Source organism: Rissa tridactyla, chromosome 5 (genome assembly GCF_028500815.1).
Source record: "Rissa tridactyla isolate bRisTri1 chromosome 5, bRisTri1.patW.cur.20221130, whole genome shotgun sequence".
NCBI lineage: Eukaryota > Metazoa > Chordata > Aves > Charadriiformes > Laridae > Rissa > Rissa tridactyla.
This window is the reverse complement of record NC_071470.1, coordinates 24,991,725-25,019,167: the sequence shown is the minus strand read 5'-3', so window position 1 is coordinate 25,019,167 and position 27,443 is coordinate 24,991,725. Positions and strand designations below refer to the sequence as shown.

The 27,443-nt window shown below is 43.9% G+C and overlaps 1 protein-coding gene across 1 annotated transcript; it reads left to right on the top strand.

Moving 5' to 3' along the window:
• The first annotated feature begins 1,101 nt into the window (after positions 1 to 1,101).
• Positions 1,102 to 27,443, top strand: LOC128910395 (ADP-ribosyl cyclase/cyclic ADP-ribose hydrolase 1-like). Its single transcript, XM_054203526.1, has 8 exons — positions 1,102 to 1,424; positions 16,964 to 17,093; positions 17,749 to 17,884; positions 18,697 to 18,779; positions 20,524 to 20,600; positions 21,347 to 21,439; positions 23,279 to 23,365; positions 25,321 to 27,443. The coding sequence occupies exons 1-8, from the start codon at positions 1,186 to 1,188 to the stop codon at positions 25,400 to 25,402; spliced, it is 927 nt and encodes a 308-aa protein (XP_054059501.1). The 5' UTR covers positions 1,102 to 1,185; the 3' UTR covers positions 25,403 to 27,443.

The following is a 27,443-nucleotide window of genomic DNA, read 5'->3' as shown; positions in this document are numbered from 1 at the left end:
ACTGTTAGGAAGAGATTAGACTGTTTCAGTTGGAAGGGACCTACAATGATCAGCTAGTCCAACTGCCTGACCGCTTCAGGGCTGACAGCCTGATATGCCGCTCCAAAAGTGAGGCTTCAGTTCAGAGCAAAACCCTCCCAAAGTCTGCATCATTTCTCGGAAAACAGGATCTGAAAAATTTGGATTATGTGCTTAAAATATTGCTTACCAGTGAAAGCTTTGGTCAGAGCACAGCATTTCCCAGGTCTTTCCGAACCGAGATGTGTCACAAATGCCTTTTTTTGCAGCCAAGCTGTCAAAGACAGGTACTTGGTAAGTAATTATTAACAATTTATTAATAATTTATAGTTAACATTATTCTGACATTGCATAGCTTATTTTGTTTAGATTTTGAGATTTGAGTCCGATTTTATGTTGACTTTTGGCTAGGGATCACCCTGTTTGGAGAGCACGATAAGGAACTAACTTCCCTCTTTTACAGAGAACACTTAATGCTTCGTTAGGTGATTTCACACAACCTCAGACACCCACAGTTTACACAGACACCCACAGTTTACACACTAAGAAATTCGTGCGACAGCTACTCCAAGCCTATCCGCCAGGGAGAGAAATAAAATACCCCATTGTGTGTTGACGACTTGAACGATATTTTGATGACTACTGCAAAGTTCACAATTGCATTTGGTAAAGTCGGATTCAACGCCTATCATTTAAAAATAAATGAATTTAGAGAAAACAGAGTGGGATCATTTGAATTCAGCTTTTGCTGACACATTAGCCGGAGCATGTTGCTGCAATGGGATCGTTATCTGAACAAAGGCTTTAGGAGTTTTACAGGCAATTTCCTGAAATTCACTTTTGTGAGTTATCCCTGCTGCAACTTCGCAAAGTTGAACTCGGGGAGGTGATGGCAAAGCGAGGAGCAGAAGGGAGCCAGCAGCCAGGCTCTCACCTCCCCGCCTCAAGTCCCAAAAAGCCATTGTTTGGCTTTAAAAACGACTGGATTGGCCAGAGCCCGCTGGGAAGGGGGCGGTGGGAAGCTCCTACTCTGGACCAGCCGGACTGTGTGTGTCCCCCCCCCGGGGCGGAAGAGAGGAGGCGCAGGGTGACACGCTGGAAAGCTATTTATTTTCCCTTTTGCGCCGGGAGAGCAGCTGCTGCTGCTCCTCACTGCGTCCCCGCAGGATGCCGTTCCAGCAGGGCTCTGCCCGGACACGGCAGCGCACCGTCCTTCTGGTGGGTATCGTGGTCCTGCTGGTCGCCCTCGTCCTTGCCGTCGTGCTGGCCTCTGTCCTGACTCACGGAAAGCAGGAGGTGAGCCCCAAAATGATGAAGTGGAAGGACAGAGGGACCACTAAGAATCTGCAAGAAGTCATCCTGGGAAGATGCTACAGCTACGTCATGGCGCGGTACCCTGAGCTGGGGTGAGTAGCGGGCCCGGTGGTGCATCAGGTGTGTGAGGTGAACGGAAGGGAGCTTCCTCGCACCTCCACCTGGCCCTGTCCACCAGGTTTGCAATGGCAGAGAGAAATCAGGGGGGTAAGACCCCGCATTCTATAGCAAAATGTACAAATTCAGACAGCAACTGTCGGCACCCCAGCGGTGGCTTTTTAAAGAATCTACCTGCACAGCCAATATCAGTAGTACTAATCCTAGGTCAAAATGTAATCATAAATGGATTTTGCAACTTCCTTAAAGCCAGCTAAAATAAAAGCTGGATTCTAGCAGGTCCAAGGACGTGAAGGTGAAGCATTTTGCTGTAAAGCTAATTTGCCAAAAATCCTGTAATGTGGGCCGCTGCATTCATGTAACCGAAACTACACTGGAAGGGAGGAAAAGGAGACAATTCCGCACGGATTTATAGGACGGACAAAGATGTTAGAAAAGCATTGAGAAATATCTTGGGGCTATCCAAACCAGATGTTTTGAGCATGTGGGCAAGACTTTGCGATGAGCACAGACGGCTTGCAGGGAGGGGTACCGACGGCCCGCAGTGCCAGCACGGCAGTCCCAGGCAAAACCTTCCCCCAGTGGTGGTCCCTGCTCAGCCCATCGCAGCAGGTAGCACTGCAAGACCCCGAGCAGCCCACCGCTCCTCTGCTGCAGAAGACAGTTCCCTGGGCCCAGGTCTGCAATAGCGTATTAGGGCGGAGAATTGGTTTTCTGATCCCTGGCCCCATAGGGAAAAGCAGAGTACAATATAAGGAGTGTCCCTGTTCCCCCTGCGGGTATACTGGGGACACCCAGCTCCTCAGGACAGGATCCGGGGCGGTGAGGATCTCTCCGCAGGGACCCATCCATCACTCCTGTGGCACAAGCCACCCTATTTTGTGTCCTCAGGAAGCCTCCAGCAGACATTTCCACCACCCCACGTGGCTGAGCACCATGGGGCTGCCCCGCACCTCGGTCAGGTGACAGAACCATCCCGGTCTTTGTCTTCAAAAAGACAATTGCCACCTCTCGTTCTCATGACATTGAGCTGATGTGAACAAAGCTGTACATAGTTTGCTTGCATTTGGGTTTCTCTCGGCCTCGGATGTTCGGTGCTGTATGAAAAAGCTGATTTGCAGCATTTGAAGGGAGATGAGCATGTGGAAAATCATGGCCTGAGTGTGCTGAGAGTTAAGTTTATGCTTTACCTTGAACACCTAAGTGGGTTTAGTGAGGGGAAGGGGGATTCTCTTACAAATAAAATTTAAAAGCTCCTGAAGCTTTTGCAAAATCATGTACATGTTTCTAAAAGCGCGCATTAATTTATTAACGAAGTATACACTCAATATTTAAATCTGACATTATTTTGAAGCCTCATAGCCTTTATTACTTATGCTTGTTTTGTTCAAATTGGGGTGCTAAAGATGTAAAAACCACTTTTTTGTGTGAATATGTGTCCAGACAATTTCACATATGTTTTCATTCCCAACACAGTCTGAATCTGATCTGGGAATTTTTTTTTTAAGCACTTCTTTCAAGGACGCTTTTTAAAAAATGACAAACCCCTGATTGTAAGTTTTCTAAAAGGTTGTTTTTACAAGGCATAACATTTTGTGCTGTTCTTAATCCAACAATGTTTAATAGCTGCATGGTTGTGAGCTCACTTTCTTTCAGATGAAATGACTTCTGTACAGTAGGGCCCTTTTATGTTTTATTTTATTCAAGAAACAATGTGAAATTTATCCAAGGCAGAGCACACCAAAAAAAGAAAAATACGCTCATTTCCCTGAAATGTTCAAGATGTTCCTGAACAGAGAATTAAGTTTAGGTGCTTTTCTGGGAATCCAACCTGAGATTCCTCGTTCCTGATGCTGCTGAGCTCGGTGGGCTTTGTCGTGTAACCAGCCGCTTCTGTCGCTGGCACTTTCTGACAATGAAGCGGGTGCCTGTAGGACACATCAGAGCTCCATATCTTTCATCCCGTGCTCTTTCATCATTAATGTAGGTCTTGGATCTTGTGTCGTATGAGGTCTTTGGTGCACTTAATCAAAGAAAAGGAGTAGGAACAGGGAACTGCAGAATCTCGGGCAGGCTCATGAGCTGAGAAAGCCGTGTCCTATACTTAGCTAGGACTTTTGCTGCTACTACTCCTACAGTGGGAACCTCGCTGCCTTGGTTAGAAATCTTCTCATATCCTCATGAATTTGTCCATAGACTGTTCTTGCCCTTTTAATCTTAGACTAACATGCGCATTTGTTTAAAAAGCTCCGCTTTTAGTAAGCTCGTGGACATTTCCTCAGATTTTTACTTTTTTGTGTTAGAGGCACTGAGTTCCATCTTTGACAACGTTTTGTTTTGGTTTTTGGTGTTTTTTTTTAGATAGCAATCTATTCACTGGAGGAATTAGAGAGTGTGACTATTTACTACATTTTGGAGTGCCATGTTTCACATTGGAATAGCTGTCAGGATTTGGGAAAAAGCAGGATTGTTGACATATGAATATAGACTTTATAATGTTTCCAGGTATCACAGATGGATTTAACAGGGGCCACAAGTCTATAGCCCGCATTTAGCTCTGCTCTGGCAACTGTGTGCTATAAATCATGTGGGAAGGCCGCGGACGTGCTGATGTACACCTTCACCATCACGGCTGCTTTAGCCCGAGCAGATACCTCTGTGTGCTCTGCCCCATCTTCCTGGAGCCCGTACACAGCCAGCACACTCTGGTCACGCTCCCGTCTCTCCTGATACGGACTGTGGGCTGAAGCCAAGCCCGGTCAGGCCACTGGAGAGAGACTTTTGCTGTCTGCAGTGGAGTTTTGTAAGCAGCTCATGCAAACTGATTTTATCCTGTTGGTTTGCTTATTCTCCAAAAGCATCAAAATGTTCAGGCGCTGTACGGAACTTGCTTGCTAAAGAACAATTCTCAGGTACCGTATACAGCAGCTGCTGGTAATAATTCTGTTTAGCTGCCTGTGTGCAATACAATCTGTGGTTTTATTTCTGCCGCTGGCTGGATGACTCTTATCATTTGTACACATATAGTTTCCCAGTTAGTCTTCCTGCGTAGAGCTATTGTCGGGCCAAAGTTGAGGAGAAACAAGCAGGGAACACCAAATGCTGCAAATAATGTGTTTTCGATATTAGCCCCGTTTTTAGGAAAAAATGTGGATGGTGTAGCATCAGGCTCTAGGGGTTTCATTCCCCGCACACATCAGTAGATACACACATTAAAGAGCAGTATTTCTTTTCTCTTCCCTGGAAAATACTGGCTGCTGACAGAAGACAGAGCTAAAGCAACAGCTTGTCACAGCTCAATAGTCCTTTTTTTTTTTTTCCTTCCCCCCCCCAACATTAACAAAAGCTGCAAGCTCTGCTTTCACTAGTCTTGCAAAAATACCGTACTCATCAACCGCGGCCGCTGGTATGTATTGTAGTTTTGTCTGAAAAAAGGTCAAAGGCAGTTTGGGCTGAAGGAAGGATTTGCCCTCAGATTACTTCGTCTCCTCTTTCCCAAGAATACGAACTCCCTCTTGTGGCTAACGAAATGCTCGCAAGTCTCATACTGCAGGTCCCCATGGCATGCAAGTTTAAGTTTAGGAGAGTTTATCCCTGGTGTAATCAGAGGAGGGCAGCGGGATGGGGTGCTCAGCAGGTCGTGCAGGTCCAGGTCTGTGCCAGCAGTTTCAGAAAAGCAACACTGGTCAAGAGCAGCTGTGGTGGCCCCATGACTTCCCCATCGCTCGGAGGATGTTGTTTACGATGGTTTTGCACCTTCATGCCCGCTGGTGGAGAACAGGTGGTAACAGATGTAGCATGAAACTGGTTGATGCTAAGTTGACTGGTCTAGTTTCCCTCTTCACCACGTTTGAACTGGCAGGCTGAGGTCAGATATGGTCAGCACTTTGTGACCTGGGGAAGGAGGGGAAAAGACACAGTATCTAAAAGGCCACGGTTACTGATCCCCAAAACACAAACATTGCTTTTTTTTTCAGTCATCTTACATTTGCAGCTCAAGAGATTTTTTTGTTCCCAAATAATGACTACTCTCCCCCCCTCAGATCTGCAGTCACTTCTCGGTCTCTGATTCACCCAACCTAAGCCAAGTTTGCAAGGACCTACTATTAAGAAATGGCTGAAGTAAAGCCAGCTCAGTTTCTGTCTAACCTCTGTCAGTGAGAGAGCACCACGGGCGCAGACAGGGAGCCACTTCAGTAAAGTACGTGACTCTCCAGGCCCAGCAATGGTCCTGGGTCTGACTAAGCAGTGAAAAAACCCAGTGATGAAGGTGCAAAATGTTGACCTTCAATAAATTTTTCATGCAGCATTGTGCGGGCTTGCAACATAGATTTCCCGCTTAAATTCAATTGCACCAACTAATGTTGGTCTTAAGTTTAGTGGCAAATTCCTGTTACAATGAATTTTGAAATCTGCAGTTCCATTAAATTCAGGAAAAGTTGGTGCATGTTCAGGAGAGCTTTGTCTTCTGACTTCGTGACCACAAATGCATTTTGTCTTTCCACTCCTTTGCAGCCTGTGGAGATGGAGATTTTTTTTTTTTGTCAAAAAGAACATATGGAACATGATTCTGTGTGAGATACTATTACACGTGCAGAATAATTTCTTCCAGAAAGAAATCTGTGGTTTGTTATTGTATGCTTAGTTTTGCATTTTGCCTTCATGCTTTGCTAGGCATTTTAAATTTAATTTCCTTGTATTTGTTCACTGATTATTAACACTATCACATCAAGCATAGCACTAAACAACAGCCATGATTTGATTCAGTGTCACAAAACCCTTAGCTTTATTTTATATAACCCTGACATTATACTGAAACTTAGCTGAAATTTGTGTTTTCGTGAGGAAAAAATGCCTCACATAAGAGAAACTTCTACTGAATCACAATCTTCTGAAGAGTATGGTGTTACTACCAAATCATAATGGAATTATAATGGAATTGTTACACCATCTCTTGTGGTTACAGAGCAAACAAATGGCTTTATTTGCACTACCTATCTGTGGAAAAAGTCACGGGGGCCAGGTGGACAAACTGAATATGAGCCACCAGTGTGCCCTTGCAGCCAAGGCCAATGGCATCTTGGGCTGCACAAGGAGGAGTGTGGGCAGCAGGTGGAGGGAGGTGATCCTTCCTCTCTACTCAACACTGGTGAGACACATTTGGAGTGCTGTGTCCAGTTCCAGGCTCCCCAGTACAAGGGAGTCATGGACGTACTTGGAACATATCCAGTGAAGGGCCACAAAAGTGACTGAAGTGTCTGACACATGGGGAGAGGCTGGGAGAGCTGAGACTGTCCAGCCTGGAGAAGAGGAGGCTCAGGGGAATCTTATCAGTGTGTATAAATACCTTCTTGGGGGAGTAAAGAAGAGCTTTTCTCAGTGGTATCCAGTTGCAGGACAAGAGGCAATGGGCACTGACTAAAATACAGGAAATTCCATTTAAACATAAGAGAAACCCACCTTTTTTTAATATGAGGATGATCAAAGAGTGGAACAGGTTGCCCAGCAAGGTTGTTGTTGCTCCATCCTTGGAGATATACAAAACCCGACTGGACGTGGCCCTGAGCAACCTGCTCTGAGCCAGGGGCTGGACTAGATGATCTCCAGAGGTGTATTCCTATTCTTCCATTTCCTAGAAAATGCTTGTATGCTTGCGAGAGGTCCGTTGGGTAACTGGGTAACTGGGTAACTAGGACAAATGGTGATGCAGAAACTTTTTGCCTTATCTGTACTGGCAATGGTGTTGGTATCTGTTCCTACCTTTGTTTGTCTTTTGGTATTTAGATGGGCACTGTGTCACTTGGGCATTTTAATAAGCAATGTGTGCTTATTAAAATGCCCGTTTGTTGCAGTGCTTCGGTGTACAATCTTGGTATTTCCCTCCCTATTTCACGTGCCAATGCACTGACTTTAATACCTTTAATACCTGTGTTAGCCTTTGATATAGGAAACATGCATGGTTCTGGTTTCCATTTCTTCTGCCCTTCAATATATGACAGAATCTTCTTTTACAATTGTTTCTAACTTGTATATGAGTGACTTTGGCCATTCTTGTAATTTCTTGTTAATTAAGATAAAATCATTATAAACGTTAACAGTTGTTTGAGTCTTACTCAGAGGTACACTTCCACTGAAATATGTGGTACTGAGCTTTAACAAGGAACTGGAATATAACATTTAGTAGTCACTAATAGTTATTAGCACTTTAGGATGAAGAGGCAGGGCTACTGCTTCTATAGTTCGTCCTTCAAATGAGTCCTCATGCTGTTTAAGGCAGGTTTCCGTAACTATTCTGGGCTATAATATAGGGCTCCATTTGGGTTTTATTGTCACCTCTTTCTAGAGGCAGTTCATTAGAATGAAATAATATTCTCTTTAGCAAGAGGTAAGTTCATATGGCAGTGAGTAGCTATCATTTATTTGTTCTTGAGATAATTAATCACCAACACATTTATTTCGGTTCTTCTGGAGTATAAACATCAATGTTAGACTGTGAAAGGCCATCCAGATCTGTGCAAAGCTCATACTCAGTTCTGTGCAGAAAATTCACCCTCCCAGGCTGTAACTTCCCTGACAACAGCAACCCAAAGTCTGAGAATGTCTACAAATTCAAAGGGGAGATGTCAAAAGATGCATTATCTTTTCTCCATGGCCAACATCAATGTACTTCCGAGGTACAGAAATGCTGTTGAGATCTGAATTTATCTCTCGCTTTGGCAGCCATATGTGAACTTGTCTGTCTGTTGTCTATATTGAGTTATAATCACATAAAAATTGTTCTTAAATGACTATGTATTTCTCATATACTCAAACTTATTACATATACTCCAATTTCTTACATTTATGTAACAGCAGTTAGATATTTAATGGTTCTTACTGCAAGATTATCTGGGCTTTCAAATAATTTTTCACATTTGTGTTAGCCTACGCATACTGCATCACGATTACCCCACCATCCTATATTAAAATCTCCTTGCAGTGAAAGCCTCCTTTGGTTTTAATCCCAGATACCAGAGAGAATATCATCCTGTCTGTACTGTCCTTTTACACGTTAATTGGAAGTATTTGTTGATGAAATATTGTTCAATGCAACTTTATGCAGCTATGCAGTCGTGCTGAGTCAGTTAGCTGCTTGTTCTTTGCTCTCTTGTTTATTGATTTTCTAGAATTGGCTATACCGAACCATGGCTGGTGGCTGTCTAAATTACAGTACCACCCTAGGACTGAGATTATTAAATGTTTGGAGGAGACAATCTAAAAGCTTGTTGTTGCCGAAAGGGAGAATCCTGTTCCCCGCCACCTCTCCCTGCTTCAGTTCTTGTGTAACATCGGTAGAGATGTCAGGGCTCAGAGGTGGCTTGCTGGTGGCATCGCTCAGCTGTCATTGCTAAGGTATGGTGAAAACTCGAGAACTGTTTAACACCCCAGAGCACCGTGGGGAAATATCACTTCACTCATCCACAGGGATAGGAGGAATAGATCCTTTTTCCCTCTAGAGTCTAATGAAAATATCCCTCAAGTGTCCAAGGGTAAAAACAGATGCAGTCTATCTGCCCAGGAGATGGCACCAAAATAAGGTATTAGCAAGGAGCTCACTCACAGTCGTACTAAATCTCCAGTCTGTTCCCTTGTCCTTGTCCTGCTGACACCCGCCACCCTTGAAGCAGGGACTTCTCCTCATTTACTGCATTTATGCCACATCCCAGCACTTTTGGTTCTATAATGTACTGCAAATTCATGTTATGGGGAAAAAAAAAGCTGCAGCTGCATGAGGCCATTGGGTGTTTCCCTGCAGTAACATACTTTTATTTAGAACATTCTTCTGGAAGTGTTTTTCCAAGTTTAATATTAAAAATACAGGGATACTGAAAATACACTTCCTAATCAGGGGATAAGACGCCGGCTTAAATTTGTTTCCTCTATATCTGTTGAAGACATGGCTCTCATTTGGAAGCTCAAACTGTAGAGCAAGTGTGACCCTCTGTCAAAATGCAGCCCGGGTGAGACAGCTGCCCTTCGAGGGGCTGCGTCCCACTTACAGAGCGTCGCTGAAAACACCATCTGCTTCAGCAGCTCGGGTTTTCACCCAGGAAAGCTGAAATCCAGCCAGCAAAAAAATCTACTTACGTAGATGAACTCTTTAGTGGTTTACAGCTGCCACCTCTTGGCTCAACCCTTCCCACAAGGCTTAGTGTTTTCCTCGAGCACCGATTCACAACTCACGTGAAATATTCCAGGAGCTATAAACCAAAGCCACAAGTTCAGCTGCCCTTACAGCCCTCTCATTCCTGAAAAAAGGTGAAGGACCGGTGTGACAAGGAGCTATCGTTTGTTCCAGGTCATTCCATGTACATGAACGTACACAGCCCTGAATTGCACCCAGGGGAAACCTCACCTTGTACTTCATTTTCCAGATCTCCAGACTCCTCACCTCTGCATGGGGAATTTAATTGCTACAGGCAACCTTTCCAGAAGTCATCTTTCTCTGAGGCAGAGATCTCTGTCTCTATCAGTTCCTGTGATGCTTTCCTTACTGGCTTTTGAACTATTTAATTAACAGAGAGCAGTACTTACAAAAGCAAGCTGCCAAAAAAAATCAAGTATGTCAATCTCGTATTGAAAAAGAGTCAGTCACCATAAATGTTACAGTGGCAGACACTTTGCAATAATTAAGCTAAGTGGGTAGTGAGAGCCTAGTGCTCATTGAAGAAGTTGAGATTGACAGCTCTTCCGCGATTTTTTTCCTTCATCCTTTCACTTGGTAATTTTTTCCCTCTCTATTATCCTAATGCAAAAAGCAGCAGACAGTAGCCTCTTCAAATCCTCATCAATGACAGTATATTGGCTGACCTCTCTTAATTCACAGTGCTGTGATTTTTATCATGAAGATACCTGATGGGAGGTTTTAGGTGCTTGAGTAACAGGACCGAAGCTGCACGTACCCATTTTCTGACTCAATGGTCTGGAGATGGGTCGGGCCATCAGCCGGCACGAAGAACCGCACGCCTTGGGGGTTGACCTCAGCTGCTGCTCCTGAGAAGTCCCTTCTCCCGCGTGATGGCAGTGTTCTCCTTGGGTTCCTCTCCTCCCACCCTCTGCTCGTGTTGACTGCAGACAACTCCAACTCCTGCTGCCCGGGCTGGGCTTGGCAGCGGCTCCAGAAAAGCTGCTCCAAAGCAGCAGTGAGACGCCGCCTGGCTGGAAGAAGGGAAGGGGCAGCAGAAGGAAACCCAGAAATATTTAGGATGAAAAAGTAGCAAAAGGATCCGAGGTTGAAGAGGGCTTCCCCTCAGCACAGCCATAAATGTTATTGTTCATTACATAATTTTTTCACAACATAAAGGCATGTCTATTCATAAGTTCACATGAAAAAACAGATTGAATATGGATGTATAAATTGCACTACTGTTTACAGCCATCAGAGTTTAGTTAAAAGAGGCAGATAAACTGATACCCAGGCAAAGATGGGTCTGTTAGATGCAGAGACGTTGCAACACCATTTAGATCCTTTATATGCATCCTCCTTCTGAGACTCAGGTCTTTTACAGGTGAAGAGAATGCCTTAGACTCCCAGCAGAGTTTGAATTGGCCTTATGCCTTTAAGGAGCTTTGTTATAACCACAAACTTCTCACTGACTTTTAAAGGCCGGCTATCCGAGTGCGTAGGTGCATATCTGCATTACCGTTTTGGCTAACGGTGGTAGCAAATGAGAAGGATTTTCTTATATAAATTGCACCTGCTGGTGAGGTTGGATCCCTGCAAAAGCCGCTTACATAGAGGGCTCTGAGGACTGTTTCCAGCTCTAACTTCAGAGTCCCACCACAGAGCCACAATTAAAATCTCAGTGTGGCATTGTCATGTTTTAGAAAGAAAACTTGAGGCCTTGGAAAAGCCCGTGTCTCAGCAGGAAAGTCTCTCTGCCTGGTAGAGTGGTTTGAACAAGATGGGCAGAGTTGACTGAGCTCTCCAGAAGGAAGCCTGGAAATCCTTTTTGCTTGCAAAGTTAAAATGGGTGCCATACTTGAAGCACCTCTCAAATTTCTGAGTCAAAAACTAGAGGCACCACGACCCAAGGAATTGCTGCCCTTCTTAAGACGTTTTTAGCATCCAACGTGATGAACTGAAAGCAATTGTTCATGGTATAACTGAAATCAGCAGGGATGAAGCTTATCTTTGATATTACACCAATTAGGTCGATTTCAACTGGGGATGAATTTGTTCTGTCATGACCAGTTAATGAAAAAAAATAAAATTACAAAGTAAAGTAAAGAAAAGAAACATCTATATTAGTAGTGATTTCCCAGGTAGCTCAATGCCATCGCATTCCTTTAAGTGAAAGGATACTCTTTCAAGGTTAGCCAGACCAGCGTACTAAATAGGCAAGAGATAATGATGCAGAAGCTGTCCATTTTTCTAATATGCACATTAAAATTTGGCTGCTGGGATAGCTGCTAATGGAAATATTCTTGGCCCCAGCTTCCGGTTGATGGATTAATGTGATATTCATAAAAAAGGCAAATGGATAGAAATACTCAAAATCATTGGCAAATGCAACTTCTACCCAAATGTAAGGACAAATGCAGGATGTGCTTTGCAGTGTATATAACATTCAGATTTAATAAGGAAATATAGTTTTAATGGTTGTTTGCATCCCAGCCTTTATTCGATGCTATACCGTATGCAGGATATAGTCTCTGTCTCCGGAAGGTCATAAGGCGAGTTCTGCAATCCTTGCTTTCCAGAGAAAGGGTGGCAGGTTCAGTTCCGGTGTTTACAGCAGGTTTCATGGTGTTCCTTCTAGTCTGTTAGTTACTAACAGCGTTTCCCAAACTCTATTCATCAAAAAACAAGGTTTGAGGGACGTGGGTCTTTTTAGCCTGGAGAAGAGAAGACTGAGAGGGGATCTCATCAAGGCCTATAAATACCTAAAGGGCGGGTGTCAAGAGGATGGGGCCAGACTCTTTTCAGTGGCGCCCAGCAACAAGACAAGGGGCAAAGGGGACAATCTGGAACACAAGAAATCCTGTCTCAACATAAGGAAAAACTTCTTTACTTTGAGGGTGACAGAGCACTGGAACAGGCTGCCCAGGGAGGTTGTGGAATCTCCTTCTTAAAAACCCACCTGGACACGATCCTGCCCAACCTGCTCTATTGGCAGGGGGGGTTGGACTAGATGCTCTCCAAAGGCCCCTTCCATCCCCTGCCATTCTGTCATTCTGTGATTCTGTGGCTTATGTATCTGAATTAGATGAATTTAACTAACTGGTAGACTGGGGATCTCTTTCTCTTCCTCCCTTCTGTAAACAAGCAAAGAAAACAAAATAAGTCCATTCTGTGACTGAGAACTTCCCAATGAGAAATTTGTAGCAGCCTGAAGAGGACAGTTTGTTTCTCAGTCATTTTTTGGCAAGGCATATGTGCTTCTTTCAACCTGAAACTGTTCTGGCTCGAATTTTTAACATACCAAGTGCCAGCAAACTTTTCATATAGTTTTCAGGAGGCCCAGAGCTACAGTGGGTCTCTGCCATTACTTCAGCTCAGTATGAGCTAAATGCTGCACACCAAACAAACACTTTCTTGCTGTGCTGGAAAAATAGGCAAGTGAAATTTTATTAATAGTGTCTACCTCAACAGTGAGGCTGCAAAGAGCGGCAGATCTTCCTGGAGCTGGGATTAACAAGTCCTGAAGTTTTCTCACTGCTTGTTTTTTTCTATATCAACCAAACTCACAGTTGTATGTGACTGGTAATCTCTTTGAGATGTGAGGCAAAAACCTGTATTTCATATCAGAGAAATAGCTTTCCAATGGCACAGCAGTGAACCGTTTTTATTCAGTTGTAAAAACATACATGTTGATAGGTGAGGATGGCGAAAATGAAATATTGTTCAGCTTTTGTATGTATTTTTTTACATTGAAGGTCTGTATTAGGATTTCTAAAACAATGCTGAAATTGCCTAGTTTCTATAAAAGCCCGTCTTCATGCCTGATGATTCTTCCATGTGGTACAACTGAAAGTACCACACCGATTACCAGCTGTGGAAGAGCTTCCCCCATTTGAAGGCTAAGCCCTACCACTTCTATGGCATTAAACATATAGTTCTGCTCAGCTCTGCCAGGACTGTGGATAAATATTCTTCTCTCAGATAGAAGTGACATCCATGCCCATCATCAAGTGCTGAGCTTGGTGTCTTGAAATGCTTTGAATTCGTGACTCAGCAAGCTCTCTTGGCAGGATCGTGAATCACCTGGATGGTTGTTGCTTCGTCCTTCTAGTGGCCATGACTTGAGTCCAGCAGCAGAAATGCTTTGTACTGTGTCTATCGCTTACCTCTCTGCTTTGGGAATAAAAACTGAGGTTTTCTTATGATTCCTTGAAAAATGTTTTTTCTTCTGAGAGCAAGTTTAAACACTTTGCAATATGAAAGGATAAATGACCAGGTAACCTGGGGGTGTTAACACTGTTATATATTACAGATTTCAGGAGTAGCTTAAAAAAATAAAAAAATAAAAAAAAGAAGAGTCCTGCTAGGAGGACAAATCATTTTACAGATTAGAAACTGTGAGCCATACAAACGTCTTTGAGATGTACCGGTGCTTACAGCCAAGCCCTACAAATTCCCTTTATGATACCATTGACTGCACAAAGCAATGGGGACAGCTGCCTATTCTGTAATGTCCCCCCTTACAGAGTGGGAGTCCTCTCTCCTGGATGATTCAGTGTGCCCATGTTGTAATCCTGTGTCACAGCGAGATGTATTCACAACTTCCCATCCGCTAAATGAAGTACTGAAGTTGGGAGGTTGGGAGGAGTTGGGAGGAGTAACCCACAGAGGTGTCTGTGGGTTACTTACACAGTTTGCAGCCAGAGGGAAGCTCCTCCAGGAGCTTCCAAGTTAAATTCTCCTAAGTGAAATATGTGAATACCCCCTGACATGATAGTGCAACAGCAAAGCAATGACTGTGCTCCCTAGAGCATCTGCAGTTTGGCTTCTTATTTCTACTGTGAGTGTAACTGGAAGTGCATTTAGATCTCTGGATAAAAGGCAATAGTTCAGTAAAAAAGTCATCATTGTTATTAGTCTTTACTTACCGGGAGGTAAATTTCGTTCATATAAACAAGAGGTGTGGTCCCTAACACAGCTGCGGCTGCCCCTGTAGCAGCCTGGCATGGTAAGGAATGAAATTCGGCACGTGGCCAGAACTGCCCCGGTTGGCCATAGAGCTGGAAACTCTCCAGCTTGACCTGTCCTGCCCCTGCCCCCAGGCTCTGTCTGCATTTCAGACAGCACTGTACAGTGGCAACACCCGAGCTGGTTTTAAATCATCAAGGTCAGGCTGCGGGATATCTGCATCCAGATAGAGTTCTGCAGTGTAACGCACTTGGCTGCCCCAAGAATGAGAGGTGAGGACATCTCTGCCACAGACCCTTCACAGGGGAGGACTGGAGGAAGCTGGGGCGTGGAAACCTGCTGTAGTAACCACCTTGGTGGTATGACATCCCCATAACCAACATCATATATAATGCTAAGATAGATTTGTTTCTACATAAATAAAGGCAGATGGGAAGGAAGCCCAGGGACATCTCGCTGTGGATTGCCTGGTCCTTCCTGGTATGATGCTGGCCCAAGCCCCTGTAGTGTGTCTGATGGAGGCATTCCCTATGGTACGTAGCGCTGCCAGGTGCTCTCGCTTTCTTCTGGACACAGATAAACAGGAGTCTGGCCTTCTCTTTGTGTGATGTTTATTTTCTGTAAGGCTTAGGAGTGTCCAGACAGCGAGGAAATGGCCAGGAGCTGACAAGTGGTTCTGGGTCCCAGAGATTAGACGTGGCCCGTGTAAAACAAACAGGTCAACTCGCTGCGTTCCAGTTTGCCCCTCTGATGCTCAAATGGGCACTCAGTAGAAATCGTGACCCAGTTCAGTAGTAGGAATGAGATCACACAACTGTAGGGAAGATTTACTTGAAAATGTTTGGAAATCTTCAACGATTTACTACTGTTTTCTTCATCCCTGTAGGACTGTTTTTAAGACTAATCAAATTCCACATCCTTCATGTTAACCGAGTACCAGCTGGTAACAAAGCCTGCAGTGGTGTGTCTGTCACGATACTAATTGATCAGTGCTATTTTTATAGTGCTTTGAAGGCATTAGGTTCTTCAGACAAGACAGAGTCCATTCTTCAAAGGGCTTTTAGTGGGAACACACTGGGACATGACTGCAAACAGTGAAGAAAGAATGGATGCGTCAAAGACAGTCGGAATAGCTCCATTCAGACATGCAGACAGGAGGATAATGCAGTCAGCGTTTTAGATTTACATAAAAACAAGGAAGAGAAGGATGCAAAATTACCGTCACTGCTGTAATGAGAGGGGCAGGTTTTCCACGTGGGCTCGAAACTACGGGAGTGTGAAGAGGAAGGGAAATGCACCCATGGGTGACAGCCTTGAAAACACATACTAGACAGGCAATAATTTTGAATTATCTTAATGCAGAGTTTTAATTCATTACCTCAGGTACAAGAAAGCAAATGTTCTGAGCCGTCCCAAGCCTTATTATATGCTGCAGCTTCTGGTAGGGAGCATGGCACTGCTTCAGGAGAGAGATACGAGTGCTTGCCCACACTGTGCAACAGATCTCCCCTTGGTAGTGGGAAAGGAGCCCTGCTTCTGGCAGCAGAGAGGTGCTTCATTTCCTAGGCTGACAAAGCAGCATCTTAAGAAACAAGCGTAGGCTGAGGCGATAGGGTTATGGCGTGGCATGAAGCAGTTCCCCCCACGTAAATTTAGTGTAATTCTTCTGACTCTCGGCAGTGAGAGCAAAAGGGCCAGAGCGTGTAATGCAGTGGAGGATCAGGAGACTGAAAAAAACCAAGCACCTGGTTTGGATCTCGGTTATATGTGTGCAAATCGGCTGTGGCTCCAGCAAAGTCAATAGCTGCGAATTAGTGCATGAGTGAAAGTAATACTAGGTCCAAAACTGCCAGACGTCTGCTTTTGTTTTAGGTTATAGATATTATTTCTGTAGGGTTGAATGCTCTGCGGGGAGACACCTGGGCATATTTTTGGCTCACTGTACCTGAGGTGGCAGTATCTTTCAGCTATATTTTTAAAATGTGCAAGTTATATGCTGCCACATTTGCTTCTCATTATTTGGTATGAATCAAGAAATTTGAAATCAAGAAAGCAAGAAATTTGATCTTCTGGTTATGTGATACCAGCACAGCTCTTTTTAAGGGACAAAAATATAGAAGGCATTCAGATATTGCAATTATCAGTAATTTAAAATGCAAGAGGAAGAGAGCAAAATGTTTTAGAACTGCTTATTCCCCAGTTTATACTCAATTTGCTGAAGATAACTCTGCATTTTGTAATGGGTAATGTATTTCGGTGCCTGAGCAGAGTCAGAACTCCTTTAAAATCGGATCCATAGTGGTTTACCGTAACAGAAGGAGATCCTTTCACAGTCATAAATACTCATAAATACTAACTAACTATGTTTTAATCTTTCGGCAGAGATAAGGATTGCCTAAAAATATGGGAGTCGTTAAAACATGCATTTGTTTACAAGAACCCCTGTAATATTACGTCAGAAGATTATCAGCCTTTACTGGAGTTAGCGAGTCACCCTATCCCCTGTAACAAGGTAAGGGTACAACACGTGGTGGGCTGCGTAAGGAGGAGTGTTGTGGGACGACGCGTCTGTGCAGCGCTCTGAGTGATGCGTCTTGTCCGTAGCGACTGTGAGCGGCTGTAGGTCGACGAGGATGATATTTTGCTCTCGTGCTTACTGCAAAAATGTTACCACCATTGGACCCCAGTGGCCCTGTTCATTCCCTGTCGCTGGAAGTCATCCCTGCGTAAGGTCTGCCTCAAACCTGAGTACCAGGGTTGTGCTGGTGAAGTGATGGAGATGTCCCTCTTCCATGAGCACACGGCGCTCTGTGAGGAGCACACTGCCATGCTGTTAGAGGCACCGTGTTTCCAAAAACCTGCTCTTCCACGTGCAGTTCAAAAGCACACAACAAATTAGGCATACATCCTAGGAGAACTAGTCAAAACCTTTCTTTCAAAATGCTGAAGACATCCATTTCCACAAAAAATAACCACTCAAAAAGAAGTTGGAAATGGGAACGTGGGCTGCAGAAATAAGAGCTGACCCACTAGTGTGAACTTGCAGCATTTCAATAAAAACTAAAACTCCCTCTTTATCATAAAAAAATTTTGCTTTTCTCCAAGAAAATATCCTGACGAGCTCTGTTATAAGTATCACTTATTAGACATTGTACCTTATTTCACAGTCACTGTTTTGGAGCAAGACAAATGACCTCGCTCATCGTTACACAAAATCCAATCAAAATTTCCTTACCTTGGAGGACACCTTGTTGGGTTATATGGCTGATAGGGTTTCATGGTGTGGAGACCCCTCTGCCCCAGGTAATAAGTCCTACTTTTTGCAAAACAAATCAGAACACTGGAATTCCAGATTAGTCTTTTCTCTTGTATATCTAGACCTAAACATAGTCATTTTCACATATTCTTTTCTTTAAGTTTAAAACCTTAACTGTATTTCTGCCCCATGTTATGGAAGAATGAAAATAATGCTTATTCCTCAGGTTAATTAAGAAACCACAGCTTTTTGGCTGCTATTAAAACAACCGATTGCTTCTTGGACTAATGGTCATATCTAGCCCCCTCTATCAAGATTACTGGGTTCCTTCCTGTGACTTTTGCGGGACAAATTGCAAAATAAGAATGCCATTCAAGAAGGTCCTGGCAATAGGCCAGTTGAAGTGGCAGGGGCAGTATGTAGGTACCCTGGGGTTATCGATGCCCACAGGACTCCTGGGGTGGTGATTAAAGCTAGCAACCTCAAAAATGAGCTGGAATTACTGAAAATGTTGGGCAAAGTTTAATTTTTCGATGCAATTGGACAGCATTGTCAAGAGCCAACCCGTTTCTCACATTTAGGACTGCATGTTTTCCCTTCTCAGTTTTCTGAGAATTATTTGCATACAGGGCCTGCAGCTGCCTCCCTGAACCGTGTGTCAGCGAACAGGAAGACCTTTGAACACATGCAGATTTGTTTCCCTCTCTTAGAGCCCTTTCCTTTCCTTGCTTTGGCAGGGGGCAAATCTTTTTGCCATCATTAATCATCTCTGAAAGCTATATTAACTTTGCAACAATACTCACTGTAACTAGCTATTATTAGCTATTATTAGCTATTCTATAAACGTATTTCTTCTCAGGAATCAACTACGAATCTTGTCCAAAACGAAGTGAATGTGAGAGCAACCCTAGCTCTGTATTCTGGAAAATGGCATCCAAGATGGTAAGATCTAGAATAAATCTCTCCGAATCTGAGAATGTTGAAAGGCACTAAGTTCCTGACACTGCCAAAAGTGTGAATTTGCAGATCGGACTTGGAATAGCAAAAGTTCACATGAGCTTTAGCCTTAGACGTTAAAAATTGTGGGCCTGGAAATTTATATTTGTACAATATTTAATGTCATTGTAGTTTGGGCGTTCTTATTTGTGGACGGAGACTGTGTGCCAGTGTCTAGAACAACACTTGGCAGGCAGCTGGAGCTTTGCAGATGGTATTTACAGTAATAATAATCACCACCTTAATTAAATCACAGGGCTGAAATTGCTAAAATAAAATACATTTTAGCGTGTGGATGTTGAGAGCAGTGCCTAAATTGGCACAGAAATTTTTCCAAGCAGCTGGGAATCCCCTTGCACCTCCCCAACATAACTCTGAAGAGCACGTCCTCCCACAATGGTATCTGGCAAGGTTCCTACGATGCGCCCACCCCTACGGACATGTCAGCTCCCATCACATGAAAGAGACCCTGCTAGTCCGACTCAAGCCATTAGCCTGGCTTTGTTGAATCAGCACTTTACAGAAAAAACATGCCAGAAAAAAACCCTGCTCTCCTGTATCAGTTCAATTTTACCTGTCTCTCAGGACTTCACCCTTGATATGAGTGTTAGTAGATGACTGCCTGGGTGGAAAACAAGCATTCGTATATGCTTCAGCCCTCATGTACGTAAGAAAAAGTCTACTCGCTGTCACAAAAAAAATTGTTTTGTGGGTAAAATATTGTACATAAGTTTTCCAAGCTCAAAACAATTTCGATGTTTTTATTAATCCCCTCAGTTCCAGAGACTGGGAGGAATAAACCACCGTATAGAGTCAGGGTGGCTCAACTGCAGGCTTTCTAGTCCTGACAAATTTAAAATCTACTAAAACTCTTAGTTATTGCATTAGAAAGTTGCACATAATGAAACCATCCTGCAACTTCAAAGCTCTCTAGAGCTGAGTTTGAGCCACATTTTTTAGAGGTAAGAGGACTTCAAGATCTGTTAAGTACAGTCACTTGTGGTAAGCTTTTCAAAAATTGTCTTACCAATGGATTATATAACTAGAGTGGGTACTTTATGTTGTAACCTTAGCAGTCTTTAAATATTTGGACGTGAGTTTTAAAGAATAAAAGAGCAGTGGTTACATGGTCCAGCAATTTAAAAATCAAATCAAACAAAACTCAGTGATGAGTTTTACTAAAACCACTGAGAAGAAAAATCCCAAGCCGCAAAAGAACACAGAGGGTGAGTCACAAGGTAACGAATACACGATGGTTTGCGTGTCCTTAAATTTGGGGTACCTCTGTTCTGGCTCATCCTCCCCACCTGAGTTAAAGCAGTCTGAGGGTTATTCCCAGTTACTGAGGGAGGGAAGAGCCCCATCAGGGAGCTGCAGCTGCTGGGGCTCTGGGAAGTTGCTATGAAAAGTGAAAACAGCAGTGACAGCAGAGTTGCTACACCAATCCCGTCAACCTCAGACTGTCAGTTTATAGCTGACTAATGCAGCTTGGTGACAGTTTTGCCACAGCCTTTAGAGGCTTTTTTTTTTTTTTTGTACTTACACCTTTTGTTAAGATATTGGCCAGCTCCTCTACTTGTATAAGTCAGTTCTGATGACATCGAAGAAGTTACAGTAATTTCTACTAGCCCTGAGTCCGACGTGGCACTGCATGTAGTGTGGGAGCGTAACACCCGTTTGTTTTGTTCAGTTTGCAGAAGCAGCATGTGGTGTGGTTCAAGTGATGCTCAACGGATCGATAGAAGCTGGAGCTTTCAGAAGCAGCAGGTATTTACTCAGCACGCTACCACCCATGTTTCTGTGGGGCCTGCATGCTGGTGAACACGTCTCTGCCAGCGCATCCCAGCGCAGAATGGATTTTGGTAAACTCATATAGAAATCTAAACCATTGGCTGTTGAAGAGATGATTCACTTAACATTCACTTAACTCCTTCTATACTGTGACTGTAATTGAAATCCTTCTGAGGGTGTGTGGGTGGGGTATCCAGTGTGCTATGACTGCACAAAGTAACTTTATTATTACAGTTTATTTATGCACCATACATGAATGACACATTTCTAATTGTTGATGGAGCTGACGAGGTGGATTTTCCCCCCTCCAGACTGTGCTTCCTTGGGTTACCTGGTTGGAAGTGCAGTCTTGAATAATATTGAAAGATGAAGAATATGCTGGTCGGGAGGACAGCTATGTTCATTTCCCTTGTACCAAACCAAACCAAACCAAACCAGTAGCCAATAAACCAAACAGGAGAAAAAGCACTAAATATGGAAAAACTTCATCTTGTTCCAGTCTGCAGACAGTTTCAAAAGCTCTTGTGAAAGTGCAATAAGAATGGGGAGAAAATCTTTTACTGCAAGGTAATTAAATAGTCTGTGAGAATCCATTGGCAAGATAGCGTTCTTTCACAGAGAACAGTAACAGCACTAATAAGTACTAGTATTTGGGAACATACTCTGTACATCTTACATAGAAAATTAAGAATGTTTTGCTTTTTCATGTCCCATCCCTACAGCATTTTTGGAAGTATTGAGATCTTTAACCTAAATCCAGATAAAGTCTCTGCAGTACGCATTTGGCTTATGCATGACATCGGGGGACCTCAAAGGTAAGTCACACTGGTACGAAACGATGAGTGGTGTGTAGAAGGCAGAGGGCGCAGCTCAGTTTTGACGAGTGACTGTCTAACAATGACACTGTGTTAAACTTGCTCTATGTTCACTCTGCTAGCTGCTTACTTTATTGGAAAGAATAACATTTTTACTGTTGTTTCCTTTGGTATTTTTTGTAGGTACTGCTCAATAATTATAGCTAAGACTCAATGACATTTTCCTTGCTTTCAAGGGGTCGCATGACCTTTAAACTCCTCCCATCCCCACTGAGCTCTACAAGCCCTTATCATGGGTGCAGCACTGAAGTCACAGAGCAGGCTATGTGTGCAAGGGTGAAGAGCTGGAAAATATGCTTTTCCACGGCAATAGAAGGCCTCAGCCTTTCTGAGTGACCTTTTCCGTCCCAATCAGATTCTTTTGCAAACCTATCACATTTCAAGCACAGAGTTCTGGGTCAGGAAGGAGGCCGTGATGATGCAGTGCAACTCAGGAGTGAGCGTGGAACCAGCAGAGACCCTTGCTCAGACAGCCTCTCTGTCTGACACAGTGCCAGCTCCAGTGTTCCAACCCCTCCTCTAGCCCTGACACCCAGAAGTGTCTCTTTGCTACACAGAGACAGCTCACAGGCACACATCTACCCTGTGGTCAGCGTGTCAGACAAATTCTTATGGACCATAACATAGAAGTTTGCTGAAGAAAAGGACATTGGGCAATCTGTACATAAGTTCCTCCCCAAACATGGCAAATATCGCCCCAGATCAGGGGATCCTTTCTCCCATGATTTCCCAACATCAGAAAAGCCATCGTGTTCCTCCACAACAGCTTCAACAACCTGGTGCCCTGCCAGCCCTCCTGACACATCCTTCTCCTGTGCCAAGTTCACAGCAGTTTCCTTTTTATATTCTACTTCCTAATGTGTGTTCCTTTTATCTTCTGATTTGTACCCCATGTTGAATCACTGATAACATCTGGTAAGTCTTCTGAACAAGGAAGAGCTGGCTCTGCTTCCCACTAATGCCATATGTTGGGAACTGGATTTGCCCTAATGTGTGTCCCATACTCTGAACCAGGAGATGATTTTTATCCCGAAGTAACAAGTCTTTTGCAGTGTCTCTGTTTGTGTCTCTCAGATTTGTCAGTCCGCTCACTATAGCTTTGGGGCCCCTTGGGCTATTTCAGGCAAATTAAGCATAGAGATAAAGATCTCAAAGGTATGACATTGCTACATGCTTCATTAAACCATTGGCTGGATGGAAAAGAAATGTACAAGTTAGGGCTCCTACCAACGGAAAAGCAGTTGAAACAGCCCCTTGTCAAACCAGAGTAGCAGCAGCCACAGACTGAGTCAAACAGGTAGGAGATGCTCACGTCCTGCTTCCTCCCGTGTTTTCTACCTGCTTCCTATCATTTGTCCTACCTGGGACTTAGCTGCTGGTTTTCGTGGTTGGCCCTTTCTCATCACACAGAGGACTTGATCACTTTGTCCTTCCACAGATTTTAATGAGCCTTATATCGTGCTCCTGTGGATGGAGACCACCAGTGGCTCGGGAGCAGTTCTAGAGCGCATAGAATGGAACTGAGTTAATTCCCACAGATACTTTCCTGCAGAGTTCTTGTGCAAGATACACAGTTGAACATCACACAGTTTCTACCAGCAGAGGCCCAACGGTAGCCAAAACTCCACAAACCCAATGGACTTTATGGCACATTAGCAAACAAGCTTTTAAAAGATCTTACCTGAAATAAGGCATAGTGACATAGTGACATAGTGAGGAATTTAGCTGAGCTGCTTCTACACACAAGGAACACAAGTAACAAAAGACTTTTCTTTCCAGTGAATCCTGCTCAGGTCATTCCATAAAGAGGTTAAAAAGCATTTTAGAGGAGCGAAACTTTACGATCACCTGTGAAGACAATTACAGGTAATTACCTGCTTCTGTTGGTGTCAACTTGCTAACATAAAACTAATATCACATCTCCCTCTTGATTTAATATGGGTTTCCTGGTTTAGAGCAGACTAGCGCAGATTCCCTTCTTACTGCCACCACATCCCTTCAATGTGGCTGTGTGCTTCTCAGGGGCTTCCACTTGTGCTGCAGACCTCGTGTTGGCTGGCTCTGGGGCTTGCTCTCTGCCCGGCCTTCCAGGAGGTCACCTCCATTGCACGTGTTCAGTTGCCTTCAGGGAAGGAGGAATCAAGCCTCTCTCAGCAGATTTTCATCTGATGGATTTTACCTACAATAATAACAGTCAATAGGCAGCTCCCCTCCCTGCTGCACGCAGATAACACAGTATGGCAAGGATGGTCCTTACTTCCTTCACTATAGTTTGAACTTACTTTCTGTCCAGCTGCTTTGTCAGAGAGTGAGGCAGGAGACATGGTAAGTATTGTGAATTACTATAATTCCCCATTGTCAGGAGATAAAAACAAGAGTCCGGGAAACAGAAGAGCCCAAGTTCCAACTTGCCTGAAATCTCTATCTGCCTGCTGAGGAGATAACAAGAGCCTGAGACCCACTATCCCTCTGTGTGGGTTCAGACACTTTCACACAGAGCAAAAGTGTTCCTTAGTGACATTAAAAAAGCAACAAGAGTTCAGTATTACTCATAGTTTATCTGTCAGGAACAGCTTTTCAGAGTTAAGGACTCATACTGGGTTAAGTGCATTTCCAAAGTAAACATTTCTATAAACTACTGAGTTTGTGACATTAGTTTTAAATAAGGAAAGGCTGGATTGCAAAGGAGACAAGTGCCTTATCTGTTGCTAGGATTTTAATCTTGAAGGCAGAGCAATATATTCCTGTTTAGATATTGCTAAAAATGATTAATGGGTATTCTGCACGTTATGAAAAAATTAACACTGGTGTGGTGCATAAATCTGTCAAAGGGTGATGCTCATGTACTTGCTTTCTCTTTGGGCAACTGCAGCCTTTAACCAATACTGCCAGGACCTGAAAGTAAGTACAAACTGTTTCAGCCTATGGTGAAATAAGCTAAGGGGCCGGAGAGGAAGGGGGAATACGTAGTAGCTTAAATCCCTAGTGGCTCAGCACAAGGAGAAACCTGTAAGGCATCACAAAGGGTTGCTGACATGCTCGTTGCTGTGGCTCACAACTCGCTTCTTAAGATAGATGCCAAGTAGGGCCTTCTGTCAGAGCTCAACTAACACATCAACTGCGTAGAGCAACACGGACAGTTAATTTTACTATTTTATATACAGAGCAATAATAAAATAAGCAATTTCCATGTGCAGTAAAACTCTTCAGGATAGGCCGTATAAGTGACCTCCACCCCCCTGAAGTCCTTGCAGACAGAACTGTGTGGGTCCCTACCAGCTGAGCATCTGGCTTTTCGTGCCATGTAACAATTGACGCTGAGCATTTCCTCTTGCTTTTGTCAGGGTCAGTAGTGTCTTCCAGAAGTAAATGAAAAATTTCATTCACTGGGTGTACTTCTAGCAAAAAATCTGATCATATCTGACATCGTTAGCAACAGCTTTAAGTTGTAGCAGGAGGGGTTGCCCCCGGGTGGGCAAGAGGGTGAGCTCCAGCACGGCAGCAGCTCTGTAGCCAGTGCAAGAGATCTTACGTCTTTTTCACAATTAGTTTTGTTATCACAGCGTAGCTGACATGCTGTGAGTTCACATCCTACTTTATTTCATACTCACCTGCTCTTGTCATGAACCCCTATAAACATCAAAGTTATCTTTCTGCAGGAAGATAGTAAAAAAAAATCCTAAGAAAAGACATCCACTTGATAAGCACAGGTGTAACATGCACTTTGACTTTCACGTTGCATTTAGTAACTGTGGAGTTTTATTCCGTTGTACTTGCAAAGCCATTACTGAATATTTGTTTGGTTTTGTGCCTTATCACAGACCAGTTCAGCTCCTTCAATGTGTGCATAACCCTGACCACGCGGACTGCAGGCCCTGCACCAACACCACGGCAACTCCATGAAACGCAGTGCTCCGCACTATTGAAGACTTTCATTACTTGCGTGTAAAGCTGGAAAAGATGTGGCTACGTAGCTTAGAGTGACAAATAGTCGCATGGTGTGTACAGAGTCCATAACCAGAAACCCTTGCTGTGACACTAGCAGCCAAGGAGCAGGAGATGGTGTTTTAGGCGTGAGAACTGTACACACACACCTTCAAACATACTATTCCAGAGGGACCCGGGAGCATGTTCAGTGGTTGAAGGCAGACGCTTTGCCCTGGTGTCCCTCCTGTACAGCTCCCCTTGTGTCCAGAGGGTCAGGGCAGGGATTCCCTGGCCCTGCACCGAGAAGAAAGGGACTTTGCAGCGGAGGCAGAGCTTGCTTGGATCAGGGCTCAGCTTCCTCCCCGCTGGAAGGCTGGATGGGGAATGAGCAGAGCGTGCTACGCTCTTCTTGCATCCCAGTGTGGCATCCCCCAGAGGGGAACATTGCAGAGTGGCACATGGTATAAATCATGTTTCTCCCAGGACTGTGGCACCTCTGAGCAGGTAAAGCAAGAGATGGAAGAGGCAGAGCAGGTGTTACCTTTTAATGGGCATCACAGTTAGTGGCTGGTGGGGAAATGGCTGAGCTGAGCCAAGAAAAGACCAGGAACCACTCAGAGGGTTGCCAGCATCTGTATGGACGTGTCAAGTGTGTAGCTGGGGAGGTAGAATAGCAAGACGGACTCACACACCCCCATTAAAATCCTACTGGAAACACCACTGCAGTTCAGATTACATTTAATTCTTAATATAGAAATAAGTGTAAGCCTTCCAACTTTCATAAAAGGTCCCTCAGGCCACAACTTGGCCATTCACTGGAATAGAGACAAACGTCAAAAGGTTGCCACAGTAAGGAGTCTCTCTTGACCTCCATTTCTGAGGTGAAAGGTGATGCCTTTACATGTTTGTAATTCACAAGCATGGACATGCCGTAGTACACAGAAGCAGCAGGTTTCACTGATTTCCTTTGATTTCCATTTTGCCAGTCTCATATGCATATTCAAGTGCAGTGTTTATAACAAAATAAAGATCTGAGGCTGCTTGTGGCCTCCGCTGTAGTTGCCTTTGTGCAGTGCCACTGACACCAGGAGAGCAGAGCTGGTTTTGCCGCAGATATACTCCTAGGTGTTGCAGTGCCAGCGTTATCAGCAAGTGCCAATTCATTAGGCAGACCAAGGTTTCCATGGCCCCACAGGCAGAAGGTTACAATGCTGTAGGTTTTAGTAGTGACTCCCCGGAGTACGAAGCATCCTTATGGAACTACACAAGCTGGTGTAATTTCAAGCATCTCCAGATGAACCTTTGCTCTGTAACGCAGAGGCCTGCACTGAGCGTAGCTGGACCACCCCCAGGACCTCACCCATAATGTTTACATTAAGTGAAATGTGTTTTTATTTGCACTTTGTTCTGTAAGTACCTAGCAGACACACGCCAATAATTTCAAATAGGTTATTTCTGACTATAGGTCAAGGATATGTCTTCATGCTCGCTTTTGTACCTCTTCTTTTGTAATATAAAACGTTGGCTGTAAAATCGAGAGCTATAATAAAATTGCTGATGGCAAATGTTGTTAATTCAGTTTCACATTCTACTTAACCTCAGACCGAACACGAAAATAAGCCTCTTCCTAAAAATAACTCAGAAATTAATTCAATGTATGAAACTCCACGTATACCGACCCAGGAAAGCAGAGAAAGGTCACAGCGCCTGTTCTCCTTGGGCTGTATTCTTCCTACCTCACTCTCCATCTTGTACAGAGAAGTCATCGTCTTCGTAGGTGGCTGGAAGTGAAACATCCTGTCTTTATCTCGAACACAGTCATGCAGATATGTATGTTGTTCTCAGACATATTAGTTAAGAAAGATCACGGTTCTTATCAGTAGTGACGTAGTAAAATGTTAAGAAGCAAATCTGTGTTTTTGAAAGCTGAGGTGCGCTCTTAATACAGGTGACGCTGCTGGAGTAAAGGACAGCTTTGTAACACAGGCGGCTGGCATGAACAGTGTCCCAGCAAAAA

What these genes read in the sequence shown, in the direction of transcription:
- LOC128910395 (XM_054203526.1), top strand. Translation starts at nt 1,186, where the DNA reads ATGCCGTTCCAGCAGGGCTCTGCCCGGACACGGCAGCGCACCGTCCTT. An exon ending in ACCCTATCCCCTGTAACAAG is followed by an intron (nt 17,094 to 17,748) that starts GTAAGGGTACAA and finishes CTTATTTCACAG; the next exon opens with TCACTGTTTTGGAGCAAGAC. An exon ending in ACCTGTGAAGACAATTACAG is followed by an intron (nt 23,366 to 25,320) that starts GTAATTACCTGC and finishes GCCTTATCACAG; the next exon opens with ACCAGTTCAGCTCCTTCAAT.